This window comes from Alexandromys fortis, unplaced genomic scaffold (assembly GCF_014885135.2).
Source record: "Alexandromys fortis isolate MF-2015 unplaced genomic scaffold, M_Fortis_MF-2015_v1.1 scaffold_29, whole genome shotgun sequence".
Classification (NCBI taxonomy): Eukaryota; Metazoa; Chordata; class Mammalia; order Rodentia; family Cricetidae; genus Alexandromys; species Alexandromys fortis.
In genome coordinates this window covers 4,410,075-4,429,380 of record NW_026067891.1, presented here as the reverse complement: position 1 = coordinate 4,429,380, position 19,306 = coordinate 4,410,075, and the positions used below count along the sequence as shown (strand labels likewise).

General features: G+C 46.6%; 1 protein-coding gene across 6 annotated transcripts in view; it reads left to right on the top strand.

Moving 5' to 3' along the window:
• Positions 1–5,447: 5,447 nt before the first annotated feature.
• The window catches only part of Pkd1 (polycystin 1, transient receptor potential channel interacting), a 49,765-nt gene continuing 35,906 nt past the window's right edge, over positions 5,448–19,306 (top strand). For all 6 annotated transcript variants that reach the window (XM_050137507.1, XM_050137488.1, XM_050137471.1 and 3 more), the window contains exon 1: positions 5,448–5,856. In XM_050137507.1, coding sequence (XP_049993464.1) covers positions 5,642–5,856 — 215 coding nt within the window. In that variant the 5' untranslated portion in view covers positions 5,448–5,641. The remainder of the gene's footprint in view (positions 5,857–19,306) is intronic.

Sequence of the window (19,306 nt, the reverse complement as noted above, 5' to 3'; positions counted from 1 at the left end):
GGTGGTGGCACACGCCTTTAATCCCAGCACTCGGGAGACAGAGGCAGGCGGATCCTGGAACTAGCTCTTGTAGACCAGGCTGGTCTCGAACTCACAGAGATCCGCCTGCCTCTGCCTCCCGAGTGCTGGGATTAAAGGCGTGTGCCACCACCGCCTGGCTCTCCTTTTTTTTTCCCCTCTCTTTCTTTCTTTCTTTCTTTCTTTCTTTCTTTCTTTCTTTCTTTCTTTCTTTTTCTTTTCTTTCTTTTTTCTTTTTTTTTAAATTTCTGCCTCTGGCTCCAGAATGCTGAGATTAAAGGCATGTGCCAGCATGCCCGGCTGGAAAATAAATTTTAAAGCACAAAAGACACATTGTTTTTATTTTCTTATGTATTTGGATGCTTTGCCCATATGTATGTCTGTACCACGTGTGTGCCTGGTGCCCATGGAGACCAGAAGAGGGCACTGTATCCCCTGGAACTGGAGTTACTAATGGTTGTGAGCTGCCACATGGGTCCTGGAAATTTAACCCAGGGTCCTCTGAAAATAGAGCCAGTGGTGCTCTTCACTCTGGGCCTTCTCTCTAGCTTCCAACCAAGACTTCTGGTTTGTTTGTTTGGATTTTGTTTGTTTGTTTTTTGGGTTTTTTGTTTATTTAGTTGGTTTGGTTTTTTGAGACAGGGTATCTCTGTAGCTTTGGAGCCTGTCTTGGAACTCACTTTGTAGACCAGACTGACCTCGAACTCACAGAGATCTGCCAGTCTCTGCCTCCCAAGTGCTGGGATTAAAGGTGTGTACCACCACTTCCCAGCTTGTTTTGTCCTGGAACTCATAGAGATCCGCCTACCTCTGTCTCCTAAATGCTAGGATTAAAGTCTGTGCTATCATATCACACCAGACTAAATTTCATTTCTGTTTGTTTTATATCATTGTGTGCACGTTTGTGGGTGCATGTATCGCAACAGAGGTGTGGAGTGGAGTCAGTTCTGTCCTCCCACCTTTATGTAGGTCCTAGGAATCAAACAAGGATCACTGGGGGCAGCAAATGTCTTTACCTACTGAGCCATCTTGTAGGCCCTAAAAGACATATGTTTTAAAATAAAATTTATTAGGCTAGAGAGATGGCTCAGTGGTTAAGAGCACTTACTGCTTTTGCAGGGGATCCAGGTTTGGTTCCCAACACCCACATCAGGTAGCTTACAAATACTCTAACTATTGCTATAACTCCATTTCCACAGGAACTGATGCCTCTGGCCTCTGTGGGCAACTGCAGGCATGTGGTGCACATGAATTTACTCAAGCACACACACATACGTACATCAGTACATTTGAAAAAAAATTCAAGGAGACAGAAAGGTGACTTAGCAGCTAAGACACTTGCCCTTCCAGAGAACCTGAGTTTGGGTCCTGTTTGCAGACTGAAGCTCACAACTGTCTGCAACTCCAGTTCCAGGGATGAGTCCTTTGACCACTCTGATTAAACCACGGTCTGAAGGCACACATACATACACATAAAAACAATAAATTTAAAAAAAAGAAAACTTGTGCCAGGCTGTAGTGGTGCATGCCTTTAATCCCAGCACTCAAGAGGCAGAGGCAGGCAGATCTCTGAGTTGGAGGCCTGCCTGGTCTACAAAGCAAGTTCCAGGAAAGCCAAGCCTACACAGAGAGATCCTGTCTTGAAAAACAAACAAACAAACAAACAAACAAAAAAGAAAGAAAGGAAAGGAAAAGAAACGTTATTGTATGGAAATGGAGTAAGGTGTCTACCACCATATCTAGTCACAGACACTTTTAAACAGTCTTTGCGAGATGGTTATTCTGGTTCTGTGTGACACACGCCTTTAATCTTAGTACTCTAAATCCAGGCCAGCCTGGTCCACATAGTGACATTCTGTCTTTTTAAAAAGGGGCAGAAGCTGGGCATAGTGTCTTTAATTCCAGCACTTGGGAGGCAGAGGCAGGTGTATCTCTGTGAGTTCAAGGCCAGCCTGGTCTACAGAGTGAATTTCGGGACAACCAGAACTATATATATATAGTGAAACTCTGTCTTGAAATAACAACAACAACAATAACAACATAATGATAATAATAATAATGAAAAAGGGGGTGGAGCTGGAGAGATGGTTCTGCAGTTAAGAGTGTGTACTATTTATCCAGAAGATTCCAGTTCGGCTCTCAGCACCCATGTCAGGTGTAACTTCAGCTGCAGGATCCTATAGTCTCATCTAGCCTACATAGGACCTGCACACATGTGGGATGCACTCATAAAAGACACACATACAGGAGCTGGACAGATGGCTCAGAGGTTAAGAGAACTGACTGCTGTTCTGAAGGTCCTGAGTTCAATTTCCAGCAACCACATGATGGCTCACATCCATCTATAATGAGATCTGGTGCCCAGAACACTATATACATAATAAATAAATTAAAAAAAGATGCACATACATAAGTGAAAATAATAAAAATATTTTTAAAACAGCTGATTAATTTGTTTATTTACTTAGCTTCACTCTTGTTTTTTTAATTAGAATTTTGCCTTATTGATATAAATTTATGACTGTTTTGTTTTTTTATTTGTTCATTTGTTTTTGCTTATGAGCTAGGATCTCATTATGTAGCATTGGCTGCCTTATAACTCACTGTTTAGACCAGGCTGGCCTTGAGATCCTCTTGCCTCTGCTTCTGGGGTCCTGGGATTAAAGGCCTGCGCCAGTCAGTCTGCTTCACTGTTTTCTTGTGGGTCTATCTTTCTGCCCTTGGAGTTCTCAAATCTTAAAAATCTGTCATCTGATTGCAGTGAAAAACTTGGACTTTGAAATATAATTCTATTATATTTCTCTGCTGCTCACCTGCTGTGTGGCCTGGAACATTTCTTGACATCTCTGTTTCTCCGGTAATCCATTTCATAAAGGACTAACAATGGTCTCAGTTGCTACAGCTGTTGAAATTCAGCAGACTACAGCAATGAAGGAGCGAGTGAGGAGTGTTGGATGTGCAGTCCTTTCCTTCCGTCTCTCAGGATGTCCTCACTGCTCACCCTTCACCTCTCTTTGCTGGCCTGCTTCTCTTCACCTGTTAACCCTTTCCCACATTATGAAAAGGACTTGGCGCTCCTCTGTCCTTCCACACCCCATTCTGCTTTCCTTCCCTACACGTGGAACTTTTCAGGACAGCTGACCACAGAGTTTGTTTACAGTCCTTCCATGCTGCCAACCTGCTGACACATGGCTTCCTGCCAAGTCTTCCATTCAAAATGCCTTCTGTAAAGGTCATTTCCTGACATCTTTACTTTAGCAATGCACAGGTGCCCCAGCAAGGGCCGGGGCCAACATGACCCTGGAGAACCCTGTGTCTAGGGTTCTGACAAACTTGGGACAAATGCTCTGTGTACAGTAGACAGCTGGTAAATATGTGGCCTTTCGGTCCTCATGTCAGCATTTTCAAGCTGTTTCTAGAACACGCTCCATATACAATTCTGTATTAGTTTGTAGATTTTCAATTGCTGTTAGGTTGGAACCCCTCCTTATATTAACTTCCTCCTTCCTTAGGTCTGGCAAAAAAAGTTGAACTTGAGAATGGGTTACATCCCTCCCTAGTCCAGGTTTCTGGGTGGAGACATTACAGTTGCTTCTGGGTCATGTGACTTCAAGGACCCAGCCCACTATTTGCTTACTGTTCATCTCTGCCTTTGCCTGCGTGGCCTTTACCTGCTCTTCTTCGGGACTTGTCGAACCAAACCTTTTAGTTCATCCATAAAATGCGGAATCATGCATTCCATCATCCACAGAAGTATGGTGGTACCCACTTCTGGGAACTTGCAGAGCTCTATGACTCATGGCCCTAGCCAGCAGCAATGGACGTCCGCATGTGAGCACACACACACACACACACACACACACACACACACACTCGTAAAGTTAAAAAATATATTTGAGACAAGGTCTCACTATGTAGCCTTCACTGGCCAGAGCTAGTTATGTAGACTAGGCTGCCTTGGACTCGAAGAGATCCTCCTTCCTTTGTCTCACCAGTGCTGGAATTAAAGAAGTGTGGTTCCACTATGCCTAGGCCAACAAAAATTTTAAAAATAATCGCTGGGTGTGGTGGTGCACAACTTTAATTCCAGCACCCCAGAGGCAGGTGGGTTTCTGTGAGATCAAGGCTAGCATGGTGTACAGAGGGAGTTCCAGGAGAGTCAGGACTGTCCCACAGAGAAACTCTGTCTCGAAAAACAACAACACACACACACACACAGGGACAGAAAGAAACACTGAAAATGTAGTTTTTGGTGTTTATCATCTAAGCATGTTACCCGAAAAAAAAAAGCAAGATTTATCCGAAGTGCTGGGTTTGGAGTATTAATGTTAGTTTTGTCATAGGTCCTACGTACAAGAATCTGTAGACTGGCGTTGCTAGCTGGGTGGGAGGGACAGCACCTTTGCAGCACCTCAGCAGCAGCAGGGTGGGCTGCGCGTCCGGTGGAGAGCACCGCGATGAGCTTCACCTACTCCAGGTGAGCGCTGTCTTGCGCACCACTTCTGAGCCTCTGCAGCATCCTCTGGCAGAGGTCCATGAGATGACGCAAGTATTTATTAACTATTGTGTAGGCTCAACTCGGCGGTACTCTTCACGGGCAGAATACTTGCGGAGTAGAAACGCACAAAGCGAACTCCCCAAAACAGTGGGCCACAGCCACAGCTTTTCTTAAAAATTAATTTATTTTTTATTAGTGTAGGAAGCATGCTATGGTCAGAGGACAACTTTGTATAAGTTCAGCTTTACGTGGGTTTTGGGATCGAGCTCAGGTCAACAGGCTTTGCACCGAAGCTCCTTTATCTGCTGTGCCATCTCTCCCGCAGCTATTGGTGTTTTCAGTACTGTGACTGTTGATTACAGAAGGCTGGGAGCAGAGAAACCTATTGACGCCGGGGAAGCCTCAACGGCCAGAGGGAGCCACAAGGGAGCTCGGGAAGGCGGGGTGAGTAGCCCGCCGCCCTCCAGTCTCACACCGCCCCTCTCTGTAGCGGGTAGGGTACCGACCCTTATAAAACCCTGTCCCCCCCTCCCCCCCCCCGCGCTGCAGCTCTCGCTGCAGCTTGATGGGTGGGGCCTCTTAAGCCGCAGCAGAAGGGGCGGAACCTCTTCCACCCTTTAGTCTGGTCTACAGCTGGCCCTGCAGAGCTGGGGGCGGAGCCTTTGAAGGCCACCTCCTCTCCCGTAGAGCCCCGCCCACCAACGACCCTTGAGTATCGGGCGGAGCCTAGGCGGATGCCCTTCCTTCAGGCCCCGCCTACTGCAGCATCTGCAGCGCAGAGGGCGGAGCCTGTAAAGGCCTTCTCCATCCAGCCCCGCCCACGGCCGACTTGGAAGCGCAGGGGCGGAGCCTGAGGACGCACCGCCTCGCGCCGCGCCGGGGGTGGGGTAGGAGGAGGAGCCGGCCCTGGGTCTGCAGTGCAGCGCGGATGCGCGAGCTGGCGGCCAAGGCCCTGAGGTGCGGCCTGCCCCAGAGCGCTGAGCTGCTGTCGCAGCGCAGACAGGCCACGGCCGCCGCGGCATCCTGTCCCGGGCCGCACCATGAGGTCCGCGGGCCCCTCCTGAACTGCGGCTGCCGGCGCACGGGGCCTCGGGGAGCCGGGGCCATGCGCGGGCTGCGCTGACGATGCCGCCCGGCGCGCCCGCTCGCCTGGCGCTGGCCCTAGGCCTGGGCCTGTGGCTCGGAGCGCTGGCCGGAGACCCTGGGCGCGGTTGCGGGCCTTGCCCGCTCCCCTGCTTCTGCAGCCTGGCACCCGACGCCGCCTGCCGCGTCAATTGCTCGGGCCGCTGGCTGCGGACGCTTGAGCCTAGTCTGCGCATCCCTGCTGACGCCACCGCGCTGTGAGTAGTTGCGCCGAGGCAGTGCAGGCGGACGGGCGGTTGCCATGGCGGCGGGCGGCCTGGCTAGAGCATCGCGACTGGGTCCTGCGGGAGCAGAGCTGAGGTAGATAGGGCCCATCCGCAGCGTCGCTGCGCTGTCCGCCACAGGGCGTGGGCGCGGTCCCGAGGTCGGGCCGCAGAGACGCAGCGGGGCCTGGCCGCTCCCAGGGCGAGGCTCCAGTAGGGACGTCGGCTCGGCTCGACTAAATAAGGAAAACCTTGGACCTCAGCCGGCGTGACCCAGAAGGGTAGCCAAAGATCCCGGTTTCTGTGAAGACTGATATCTTACGCTGCGGGTCTCCTCAAACAGAAGCTGTAACAGGCGCGTGGGGCGTGGCAGGAGGTTTCGGAATTAACGTTAATTAGAGACTAATTGAGATGCATCCTGGGGTTGGGGATTTCTGTCAGGGCCCAGAGCTGACATCTAGGGGGAGGAGTCCAGATAAAAATTTGACGACTGGATAGGGATTGTCTGTGCTTTAGGGACAAGGTGGGTCCAGAGGACTGCAGGCTGGTCGTGGGCACGAATGGTGACTGCTTGGGAAGTGTTAAGTAGAAGGTGTGATGGGAGGGAGCTTCGGTAGAGCTGCATTTTCTTAGGAACTTAGGAAAGGGAAATTAATTGCCTGGAAAAAAATTGAGACCCATCCAGTTTTGCATTCTGAAAGTAACAGTCTCACTGAGTGAGTGCCTTAAACCAGGCTTAAGTAGGCTCTTTTTTAAAGGCTGTCACTCTTAGTTCCTAGTCTAATTCCTTGGAGGATGGTAGCGCTAGACCCTTGTTTTACAGGCGAGGAAACAGGGTTGGAGATGTCATGTAATTTGTTCAAGGTATCACATCTTAGACATGGTAGCCTGAGGTTTGGACCTTTTGTAGTGCTGGGGACCAGGGTTGGATCAAGAAAGATGAGGAAGACAGGTTGCAGATATTTGTCTCCGTGCCTGCTGATCCCAACCGCTTAGATTTCCTGGGCACTCAGCTCCAGAAGTCCTTGCTGGAATACCCTCAGGAACTCACTACATGCCCAGGCCCATTAAAGTAGAGCTAGACCCTTTCCTCAGGTTTTGTAATGCTCTTGGGTGACTCTTCCTTAGCTAGGAAGCCCTGTGTCCTTTGGAGCTGAGATTTGGGACTTCACCTAGCCTGTCATTGTGCTCCTTGACCATTTGTGGTGCTGCTGTATCTGGAGAGGGATCCCCTCCAGCTATCTAGCAGTACCCACAGAAATTGCATCAGATCCACCCCACCTTTTATTTATGGACGCTGTAATAAAGGCACCTCTCTCTTCTGCTGGCTGGTTTCTTTGGGTGTCAGGCTCAGTTCGTATTGGTTCCTTCTCCTTCAGCCTCTACCTGCTTCCTAGGAGCTGTCGAGGGAATGAAAAGTGGAGACCTACAGGTCTGTGGGCTCTGCAAAACAGTGAAGCCCTGGGTTTTGGTGCAAGACGTTTTCTGAGAGCTGATAACCTGGCTTAGCCTGACTTCACAGACTTCTCAAGGTGTTAACTTCTCACACTGTGAAGAGACATCAGAATAACTTCATATGGATGGGTGGGTGGAGACTCCATATTTTTTCTTTCTACCTCCAACACTGCTTCTAAGGAGCTTATAGAGCTGGGAGAACCAACTGATAGGAAGCTGAAGCCTGAGGGGCAGGTGTTGAGGTCCCCCTGCTGGTTCTCGAGTCCACTCTGTTGTCCAGTGGGCTGTCCACCCTGCAGACTACTGGAAATCAGATAGATGGTTTTGCTGAGGAAGGACACAGAGAGCAGCTTTTCAGGCCATTGTTTAGGTGCCCAAGGAACAGTGCCTTCTTTCCAACTATGATCAGGCCCCCTGTATGTGTGACTCCTTGGCAGGACAGCTGTGTCCTAGAAGTAGGACAGCTGGTCTTCTGAGAACATAGCTTCCCATCATTTCTTGGCTTAAAGAAAGGTGACATTACTGGCAGGGTGCTGCTACTTGACGGGCTTTGGGCTTTACTGTGGCTCATTATTGTGAAAAGTATGTAGAACAGAGTAATGAGTCTCACCCCTCTTGCCCTATGTTTTGAGCCAAAGACCAGCATCTTAGTCTTTTTTTATCTGTGGAAGTTTCAAGTCTATCATAATACTCAAAACACACCTAAACTAGGGAATGCTTCCTTGGTTTTATTGGATGTCAATTGTGGACATTTTTGTTTGTCTCTTTTTTAAAGTTCGTTTTGTTTTAGGTGTGTGTGTGCCTGTTCTGGTTTTACTAGATAGGGTTTCTTTGTGTAGCCCTGGCTGTTCTGGAGTTCACTCTGTATGCCAGGCTGGCTTTGAACTTACAGAGATTCTCCTTCCTCTGCTTCCTGAGTGCTGGAACTAAAGGCATGCACCAGTCACCAACTGACATGTGTTTGTTTCTTGAGACATGGGTGTGTCTATGTAGCCCTGGTTGTCCTGGAACTTGCTCTCTATAGAGCTGACCTCAAACTCAAAGAAATCTGATTGTTTCTGCCTGCTAAATCCTGGGACTAAAAGTGTGTGCCACTATGCCCAGCTGCTTGGATTTTTGATGTTGTTGTTTGTTTTTTGTTTTCCTTTTTTGAGACAGTATCTCAAGTAGCCCAGGCTGGCATTGAACTTTCAAACCTTTGATCATCTTGCCCCAGTCTTTCTAGAACTGGAATCACAGATATGAACTCCCCAAGCCCAGCTCTGGATTGTTGTAGTTTAAACTAGGGTCCAGACGAGGTCTACACAGCACAACTAGTTAATGGCTTGAGTCTAGCTAATGGCTAGGGTTCTCCCAGTTTTCTTTTTCTACTTTTGAGTTATAGAAGAAACTAAGTCCTTTTTTGTTAGGTTTCTGACTGACAAAGCAGTGAGCTCTTGACATGTCTCTGTTCTATTTCGTTGAATATAAAGTAAGTACCTTAGGGTGGGTTGTGCGGCCTCAAAGGTAAGGGTTTGTAGTCAATGGACAGGTTGAGGCACTGGCAACATACTAACACTATAGCTGTTTAGGTAAGTCCCCTTTCTTCTCCATGTTTCCTGGGGGCTGTTCTCTTGTTCTCAAGTACCAGCCACCAGGAAATGTACCTCAAAGACCAATCTGCTGCATTGCAGATAGAACATGAGAGCCTGAGTGTGGGATGTGTGTTCAGGCCAGATGCTGTACAGATAGGAGAAGCACAGATCACTGTGTGCAGGCAAGCTCCTGTTCATATCTCAACATCTAGTGAAGGAGAACAGAACTCCAACCTCAGAAGATGCCTTTAACACTGTGAGGATTCATGAGACCTACTCCTAGCAAGTACCCTCTCACCTCTGTGTGTGGTAGGGGTGAGAATGAAGAGTTTGTGCTCTGTTGCCCAGACTGGTCTTGAATGGACTTAAGAAATCCTCTTGCCTCAATCTACTACATACTGGGATACAGGCATGTACCAAGTGTGCTGTGCTCCCTCTAATTTTTTTTGTTTTGTTTTTTGAGGCAAGCTCTGGCTAGTCTAGAGTTTGCTATGAAGAAGTCCCAGCCCTTGAGTGCTGAGGTTGCAAGTATGAGGCACTACACCTAGCTTATTTGTTTTGTTTTTCAAATTTATATTTGCTTTAAAATATTATTTTAGTTTAATTTTTATGTTTTATTTATTGATTTTTGAGGCAGGGTTTGTCTGTGTAGCCCTGGATGTGCTGGAACTCAGAGATTCATCTGCATCTGCCTACTGAGTGTTGGGATTAAAGGTGTGGACCCCTATGTCCAACTCTAGATTTTATTTTTATTTGTGTGTATGTGTGGTGTGTTGTGTAAGTGTTTGTCACATATGTGCGAGTACTCTTAGAGGCCAAAAGAGGGTGTCACATCTCCTGGAGCTAGAGTTACAAGGGACATGGTTGCTTGAAACTCTGGGAGGCAGCATGGACTCTTAGCTGCCGAGCATTTCTGCAGTCCCTGATTTTATTTAATTTTTTTTGAGATGGTCTCGTGTTGGTCTCAAGCTTATTACATAGTTAAGAGGGGCCTTGAACGTCTGATTCTCCTGCCTCCATTTCTCTCCTGCTGAGATTGCAAGTATGAGTTACTGTGCCTATCTTCTTTTTTGTTTTCTTTTTCACTTTTTTCCCTTTTGTTTTGTTTGTTTGTTTGTTTGTTTTTGAGAAAGGGTCTTAACTGTCTCATTCTGTATCTCTTACTGGCCTGGAACTTAGTATGTAGAGCAGGCTGGCTTCTCATGTGGCATCAGTTACTCTGCTTCTGTCTCGCTGGTGCAGGGATTACAGTGGAAGACCAACATACCTAACTTTCCTCTCGCCAACCTCAGCTTCTGTGTTGCCTTTTTATGCACCGAAGGCCTGTATGAAGAAGTAAGGCTGTTCTGAAAGCACACCGTGGCATCTGCTGGCCCAGTTCACCCCACTCTCTGATTTGGGAGATGATGTGAAACTGCCCTGCATTCTGCTCCCGTGAGCCAAGTGAGCCTTGGCTTGCAGTGCTAGGAGTTTTTAAGAAACCCAAAATGTATGTAAGCCTCAGTTTCCCTTTCCTGTTTTTGTTTTGAGGAAGAGTCTCACTAGATATCCCTGCTTGGCTTTGCACTTGGCATCGGTCTTTCTGCGTGGTGTTCCAATACCTGGGTCACCATGCTGGTCTTCCGCTTCTGGGTTCTCCATCCAGTGTGGGCAAACAGTGTCCTCACATGGTGCTTCCTGTGTTGCTGCCTCTGCCTTCTCTGGCTGTCGTCATGTGACTTTCACTGAGTAATGCCTGAGCCTTCCTGAACATTCCTGGGGCATAACGGGCCCTTCTGTTCCCTCCTTTCTTTATCCCAGGGTGCCTTCGCTGACAGGGAGAGGAGCATAATGACCCTGGCTCCTGAGGGAAACCCTGGCTTGGGTTGGGTTTCAATTGAGGAAGCCATTTTGGATGGAGACACATTTTCCTTTCCGGAACATTGCTGTGGCCAACATCAGCAGCAGGAGCCCAGACAGCCGGCCCGCCTAGTGTTCTGGAATGAAAACACCCCACTTATGTTGCTGCTGTCTGGGGTGTTGGCTGTCTGGGCTCCATGCTCAGGCCTGGCCTGCCTCAGCTGTCCGTATGGCTCCAGCTGGCCTGGTGTGGGCGCCACAGGGCGTGAGCAGTCTCTCTGAAGGACGAGATACAGCTGGAAAATGCAGCTCATGTCTTTTCTCGGAACACCTCGTTCTTTCTGGCTTGGCAGAAGTCTTCTTCATAAAGAGGCCTTGTGATGCCCAGGCACTAATTGCCAAGGAGAGGGGTGCACTTGAGGGTCAAGGTAGGCAGTGCTTCCTCTCCCTGATCAACTCCTGTAGGTTGGATCTGGAAAATGTGGTATCCCTAGTGCTAAGAAGGCAGGTTGGATCCCGTGAGCCGCCTTGGGAAGGGTTTTTTCCTCTGGTAGTGGGAGAGGACATCTTCTTCTGGTTGCAGCCTTTGGTGTAAGGGTTATAGTAGGGGACTACCTTGAAGCTGTAGGAGTAGAGAGACCTCAAGTGTCCTGAGTCCCCATACTGCTTCACTGCCCTGGTACTGTGCCGGTTCTTGTCACTGGCCTCCAGGTTATTGAGGTGTGACTGTGACTGGACTGAAGCTCCTGCCCACTACAGGACACCACAGCCCCTAGAAAACCAGGGCACCACTGAGTCCCATTTGCCTGTTGACACCCTTTCAAGGGCTTGGGTTCTGTTGGCTGCTGTGGACATGTCAGGTAATGCAGAGGAAGCCACAGGCTCTCTGAACCTTGAGATCAGGGTTGGAACAGTTCCTGCCCTTACTGAGTATAATGGAACACAAGAAGCCATGCACGGTCCTGGCATGTCATGGTGCATGGACACCAGGAAGTGGTCTGGAGGGAGGTATCAGTGCTGGTTCTCCCCCCGCCCCCCCATACAGGGTTTTTCTGTTTAACAGCCCTCGCTATCCTGGAACTTGCTTTGTAGACCAGACTGGCCTCGAACTCACTGAGATCTGCCTTCCTCTGCTTCCCAAGTGCTGGAGTTAAAGGCGTGCGCTGCCACCGCCTGACTCCAGTGTTAGTTCTTTTCCTTCTTTTGATTTGAATGAGTGGCCTCAGTGCCCCATTTGTATGTAGGGTGAGCAGACCTTCTTCCCCAACTGTCTTATTAACATGGGGACAGTGAACAGCTCTTGAAACAGCTATTTCTTGGACTACACTGGGCTTGTCCCTCTGTATGAGGGGGACCCACTGTCTATCACATTCCTTCTGGTTTTGGGGCCTGAGCCTTTGATCTCTATTCTTGCTGGTAGGTCCCAAGAAAATCTTAGGCAAGTTATATTATGCCCACCATCTCATCCTAGTGATAGTTTAGTTGTAGGAAAACTTAGTATCTGGACAAAGGGCTTTGTAAGGATATAAAGATCCTACAGAACATTTTTTTTTTTTTTTTGGTTTTTCGAGACAGGGTTTCTCTGTGGCTTTGGAGCCTGTCCTGGAACTAGCTCTGTAGACCAGGCTGGTCTCGAACTCACAGAGATCTGACTGTCTCTGCCTCCCGAGTGCTGGGATTAAAGGCGTGCGCCACCATCGCCCGGCTCCTACAGAACATCTTGTAACAGTGTGGGGCCTCTTTTACTCCCCAGGCCCTGGAACTATGAGGTCCTACAGTCTGGCTGAAGGACTCTTAACATGAGCATTTCCACTGCCTGCATCCTGATGTCCTTTCCTTGTCATCTCTGAGACTGGGCTCCCCACTGTGTGCCTAGTCCTGGTTTTGAGCCAGGTGAGAGATAGGCCTCAAGGAGCTTGTAGAGTGATGGTAGGTACGGCTGTCCTCTCTGACCCTTCTCCTTGGAGAAACAGTTGGTATAGTCCAGAGATTGCCCCTGTCCTTTCTGACATCAGTGTGCTGGGGTGTTTTTCTTCAGCTCCCTCTTTCCTAAACTTGAATTCATTAATTTAAACATCATTTCCGGCCCTGGAAGCCAGCCTTGCTTGCCATAAATAGAAGGGAACGAAAAGCAAAGAGAACAAAAACAGAGTAAGGATACTAGACTTCCATTGGCTCTGCTGCTGGGCTATGAAAGACCCATTAGTGCTGAAAGGCACCCAGAGTGAGGCCAGCCCAGGGCCTCTGCCCCTCCGCCCAGACTAGAACTGCCTCATCATGGAAGCCATGATTGGCTTCCATTTTCTTCTGCCCTGGCTCTGCTTGGGAGTGTTTATGGGGATCATCCTTGCTGGTTGAGGAGACTCTGTTTTCCCAGAGAGAAGATGAAGCTGGCCCTTGGAGGAGTACAGGGGGCTTCCTCCTTACCATGCTCGCCTAGCCTGCCAGAGGGAGGAGGCAGCTGGCTCCTGTGGAGTGGGTTACATAACATCCACAAGCCGCCCCTCAGAGCTGTTCCCTTTGAGCCCTGTTTCCAGCATGGCGGCCAGCAATGGGCTGGGGGGAGGTGGTGGCTGGCACTCACCCGCCTGTTGACTGCATGCGTCTGGAATGTGCAGATGTTTCCTTTGGGGCTCCAGCTGGCCTTTAAATCCCACTTGCCCCCTACATCTAGACTAAAGAGCGGGTACCTAGGCCACTTGCCTCAGCAGAGAAGGAAACCGAGGCTGCTTAGCTGTTAGTCTGGGTTGCATCTTGTTGTGGGCAGCCTGTTGAGGGCCTCCTGTCATGACTCTGGAACAGGGCTGGTCCTCACAACTGGCCCATTTAGTAAGAACTTGCAGTGTTCACAGTGACCCTCCTTGATCTCCACCTTTGCATAGACCTATACACTTGATTTTATACTAGTGCTGTCCTGTTTGCAGAGAGTTGCCCTGAGGTGTCTGCTTTCTCTGTTCATAGCATCACCCCAGCTTGTGTAGCCTGCATATGGAGGCTCAGAGAGCCCCTGATCTTCTTTACTAGAAGAAAGTCAGGAGTCAGAAACAAGATGTCTCTTGTGGGGTATGGACATATAATTGGGGAGGCTGGGGTCCCTCCCATCAGGTCAGGTAGCCTCATAGTATTGGGATATGAGTTGTCTTTTGTCCCTTACCCCACCAGAGTGTCTGATCTGGAAGGTAGGGGGGTCACATGTATACGGTATAGAAGATCTTTATTCACCATTCTCAACATAGTCACCCATTGTGGAGCAGGAGGGAGGCAGCAGATAGGCCAAGCTGAAAGCACTCTCCATCCATGTGGAACTGAGGTTATATCTGTCCCAGTGCTGAAAGCAGTATGGGAATGGCCTGCTAGACTGAGAGACAGTATGAGTATTTGGCTGCTGCCCCAGTGTGTGTGAGTCCCAGTTCAGGTCCCCTCTAGCCTTGACTCTGGGAGTTTCTGTAAGTTGCTGGCTTAGGTCTTAGAGGGTCCAGTATACTTAGCTGGCCTATGCCCTGTCAGAGTGTTCTGGCTAGCCTGCTGGCTTTCCTCTTCATGGCAGGTAAGGGACCAATGCAAAGGTAAGCTGCCCCTTGCTTCTGTGTGCCTTCTGCCAGGATACCTTGTGTCTGCCTTTGTCTGGTTCCTGATAGTTATAGGGAATCTAAATATGGTTCCTGGGCATCAGACTGTAGTGACATCATCTGGCAGGAAGTCAGGCCTTTGAAGATGGGGCTAGTCAGGTCTTGGCCATAATCTTAGAACAGTGATGGCAACAACAGATGGCGACATGGAAAATTTCTGTTCAGGGCCTCTAGGCAGGGATCTTATGTATTCCTCTACTTTTCCTCACATTCCCTAATACCACCCTGTCTGGTGCTGATCTCTAACTCTAGGGGTTAGAGTCAGAGTCCTGTCCAAGCTGTCCTGTTCTCTACAAGAACAGTTTGGGAGCTTTTCTGAGCAGAGTCCCTATGGCTCTGTTTCTTTTCTGGGCCACAACCCAAGTCCAGGTGAGATCTGGGGAGAAGTGCTACAATGCAGCCTTTTGGAAAAGGAGCCTCAGTGTTTCGTTGAGCTTGGTCACACTGGAGAACCTGGCTGGATAAGGAGTCAAGCGTTTAGATGAGGGAGGAGTGTTGTGCCCCTGAGGCTGATGTTTCCCACACAGGTTTCTTAGGTGACCCTAGCAACTAACACGAGGTGGTTTTCTGAGAAAATGAAATTTGAGGGTTCTTCCTCATTTCCTTCCTCTTATTCCTCCAATCTTGGAGACTGGGTTGGAAACCCTCCATGTTAGAGGCAAATATAAAATTCTGTCGTTGCCTCACCAGCCTTTCCAGGGTCAATGCCACTCAGTCTACTTTCTGGTTCCTCCTAAAAGTACAGGTTTCTGTGCTATCATCTCTTTAGCCACTGGAAAGTCCTTGATTAGATCTAACTGACGTTTCCCCTGGCATGACCATTGTTTTTCATGTGGGGACTTGGATAGCAGAGTTGAGATAAGTCTAGCAAGGGGCCAGGGTGGTATCTAGGAGCATGCTTAGGAATGGAGGTCAGGCCAGGAAGACCCTGCCTCTGGCTTCAGCAAGTGGGTAGTCATGTCTTTTTTGTATCAGTCCAAAATCTGTTCATTGGGATGGTTCCCATATGTAGTCAAATTTTTACGTCCTGCCTACCAGCTCCCAAATAACCACACAGAGACTTCTTATTAATTTTGAAAACTCGACTGATAGCTTAGTTTTGTTTCTAACTAGGTCTTATAAGTTAAATGAACTGACTTCTACTCATCTGTGTGCTGCCCTGAGGTTCGTTTACCTCATCTATATACTGTCCATCCTGCTTCCCTGCTTTCCCTATGTCTCCTCACATCTCAGCCCTTTTTCTTTCCAGCGTCCTCTGTGTCTGGAAAAATCTGCCTGAATGAATGGTCATTCAGCTTTTTATTAAACCAATAAGAGTGACATATCTTCACAGTGTACAAAAAGATTATTCTACAACATTTCCCCCTTTTGTCTAAATAAAAAGGAAAGATTTCAACTCTAACACAGTAAAATTGTATACAATAAGAACAATGAGAGGGGGAGGGAAATAGGAGGAGGGAAGGAGGTGAAAATTTGTAATAATAATAATAAGAAGAAAAAAAGGTTAAAAAAGAACAGTGATCGGGTATTGTCTAAATAAAAAGGAAAGATTTCAACTCTAACACAGTAAAATTGTATACAATAAGAACAATGAGAGGGGGAGGGAAATAGGAGGAGGGAAGGAGGTGAAAATTTGTAATAATAATAATAAGAAGAAAAAAAGGTTAAAAAAGAACAGTGATCGGGTATTGTCTAAATAAAAAGGAAAGGTATTAACTAACAAATAAAACTATATACAATAAGAACAATTATCAAGTAAGAATTACATTTACCATGTCTAGTCCATTTGTATTTAGCAAATTTAGAGAAAATATTCCATTATTTATCTTTTCTTGATGATTCCAAAGTTTTGTACCTAATTTAACTTCTGTAATAACTAAGGAGAACTATAACTGTCTAGGTTTCAATTCCTCAAAGACCCCAGAATGATGTAATATTACCTGAGTAAACAGGAAGTGCAGTGTAAGCCACTTCCAAAACTAAGAAATGACAGAGACATCTGTCTGTCTGGACAGTCACCCCCACTTTCCTCTGTAATATTGGGGCATCTGTCTTTGGCCTACAGGCCTAGACTATGGGACAGACTTTTTTGTGAAGCAGGAATTTTGAAGGACTATCTAACCTTATCTTGTCAAAGTTCAATAGTCTTTTTCCTTTGTGTCCTGCTTGTCCAGTTTGTTCAGCATACTGTCAGCAATCAAGACAAGATCATTTCTTGCCCAAATAGCTAGTTTTGCCAAATTGAGCCAACTCAGTTTGGAGTTTCTTTGATGCCCATCATCTTCTCTGAAGTAAATTGGTACTGTTAGAAGCAGATGTGTCTCACTTTTATGAAAAGGCCTGTGTTAACAAAACATTTTAAGCTAGACATGGTTAGCACATGCCTTTATTAATCTCAGTACTTGGGACGCAGAGGTAGGAGGATCTTCTGTGAGTTTGAGGTCAGTTTGATATAAAAAGAGAGTTTCAGGGCAGTCAGTGACGTTACACAGAGAAACCCAGTCTTGAACCCCCCCAAATTTTTTTATTTTTTTATTTTATTTTATTTTTTTAAAGATTTATTTATTATTGTATACAACATTCTGCCTCGATGTATGCCCGCACGCCAGAAGAGGGCGCCAGATCTCAGTACAGATGGTTGTGAGCCACTACGTGGTTGCTGGGCATTGAACTCAGGACCTCTGGAAGAGCAGCCAGTGCTCTTAACCTCTGAGCCATCTCTCCAGCCCCCCAATTTTTTTTTTAAAATACCATATTTTGTAGGTCTTTGAAGTGTTTGAAGACCATCTGTCTATCTAAAATATATCTGTTTGACCTTGAAAATATATCTAATATGACTACAAGTTTGTTATAGGTGACTAACTACTAATCTGTATTTCTTTTTTTTTTCTTCGAGACAGGGTTTATCTGTAGCTTTGGAGCCTGTCCTGGCACTAGCTCTTGTAGACCAGGCTGGCCTCCATCCGCCTGCCTCTGCCTCCCGAGTGCTGGGATTAAAGGCGTGTGCCACCACCACCCGGCTAATCTGTATTTCTTTATTATCCTAAACAGTTTGTAATAATAACTTTCAAGGACTGTACATTTACATTACATTGTTAAATGAATTGCATAGGTACAATTCCTTCAACAAGAGTAGAAATATATGTACAATATGTTCTAAAAAATAACACTAAATTTGTATCAAATATAAGAAATCCATACCAATGTAACTAGTGACTGTTCAAAAGTAGACTCAACAGTTCATCCTTTTTATCTCATCATTTTTATACACATTCCTCTTTTTTCCTTCAGAAAGAGATCTCCAAATCTAATTCCTTTGTTCAGTTTTTTATTTCTGACCATGAAAAATAAGTTTGTAACCAGCTCTCCTAAACAATGACAGACATCCGTAGCCTACTGAATGACCCAAAACTACCCACCTCATCTCTTAGAAATTGGATGTTGTGTTCTCTAAACTATTTCCTGTTGTCTGACAGGAGGTTGGCATCTTTGGGGGACCCTGAGAAAATTAGGATAATGGTCAAGTCCTGGCACAGATTACTGTGAGATTGGATCATCTCAGCTAGCAGCCTTGAAGATGTTCTGAATGCAGAACTATGAAGAAACTGCAACAGAGGCATTCTGAGAGGCTGTATCACTTGGGCCACCATTTTCATTGGTGTCTGGTCCCTTTGTTCTGTAAAAACATAAACTTTCAAAGGTAACATACATATCTGCATTAATACAGGTATGGACTGTGTGTTGCACACAAACCATCCAAAGATGATTTTTCTTGTTGTTGTTTGAACAGGTAAAATATACATCACTTGTCTTGTAGTTTTTCTAGTTTTATTTCTTTATGTCTGTAGCCAGGATTTTCAGGGAGTCTCCTTAATCAAATCTAATCTCTATCGATGTTGAATAACTCCACAGCCTTCTGTTTTCGGTGGAACAAAAGCATAACTTTTTCCCAATGTAACATAGTTTTTGGCTTTCATTTTGAAGTTAAGACATTTTTAAATTATATAGGTTGGTTTAATTTTTTTCCTTATTTTCCTTTTTTTTTTTTTTTTTGAGACAGCCTCTCTGTGTAGCTTTGAAGCCTGTCCTGGATCCTGGAACTCGTTCTGTTAGACCAGGCTGGCCTCGAACTCACAGAGATCCATCCGCCTGCCTCTGCTTCCCAAGTGCTGGAATTAAAGGTGTAAGCCACCACTGCCTGGCTTAATTTAGTACTTTTTATAATCCAGTGTCTCTCAACAGCTATTTTGCTCATCAACAATCAAAAAATTTAAAGTCAGTACAATACCATACAGATCCAGACTCTGTGTATTTCCCATCTCTACATGGCTTGCTCTTTTTTATTATTTAGAAATGATTTTTCTATGACTCTATACCCATTTTCTTTTCTTTCTTAAGCATGCACACATTTTTAAACACAAGTATTTTAAACACTGTATTGTGTTTAGAGGGTTTTTATTCCCGGTCTGGACTTGCTTTGCTGCATATCTATAACCTTTTCTTTCTGCATGAGCAAAACCTAAACCACTCTGCCACTTAGCTCATGGTGCACTGCTAGGAAATACATCTCTGTACCACAGCCACATGAGAGACTGTGGAACTAGGATGCCATGTTTGGCTCCATTTTTGTGTATTTGGAACACTTTTTTTTTTTAAAGCTTTTTCAGGTTTTATGTGGAAATATGTACCCCATGTTGGGTGCCAATTGTGGGTGGATTTTTCTCTCTTGCCTGCCTGCCTGCTTCCAAATAACCACACAGAGACTTCTTATTAATTATGAAAGCTCAGGTGATAACTTAGATTTGTTTCTAAGTAGGTCTTATAATTTAACCCATTTCTATTAATCATGTGCTGCCCTGAGGCTTGTTTACCTCATCTATGAGCCGTCCATCCTGCTTTCCTGTGTCCCGTGTCTCCTTGCATCTCTGTCTTCCTCCTTTCCAGCTT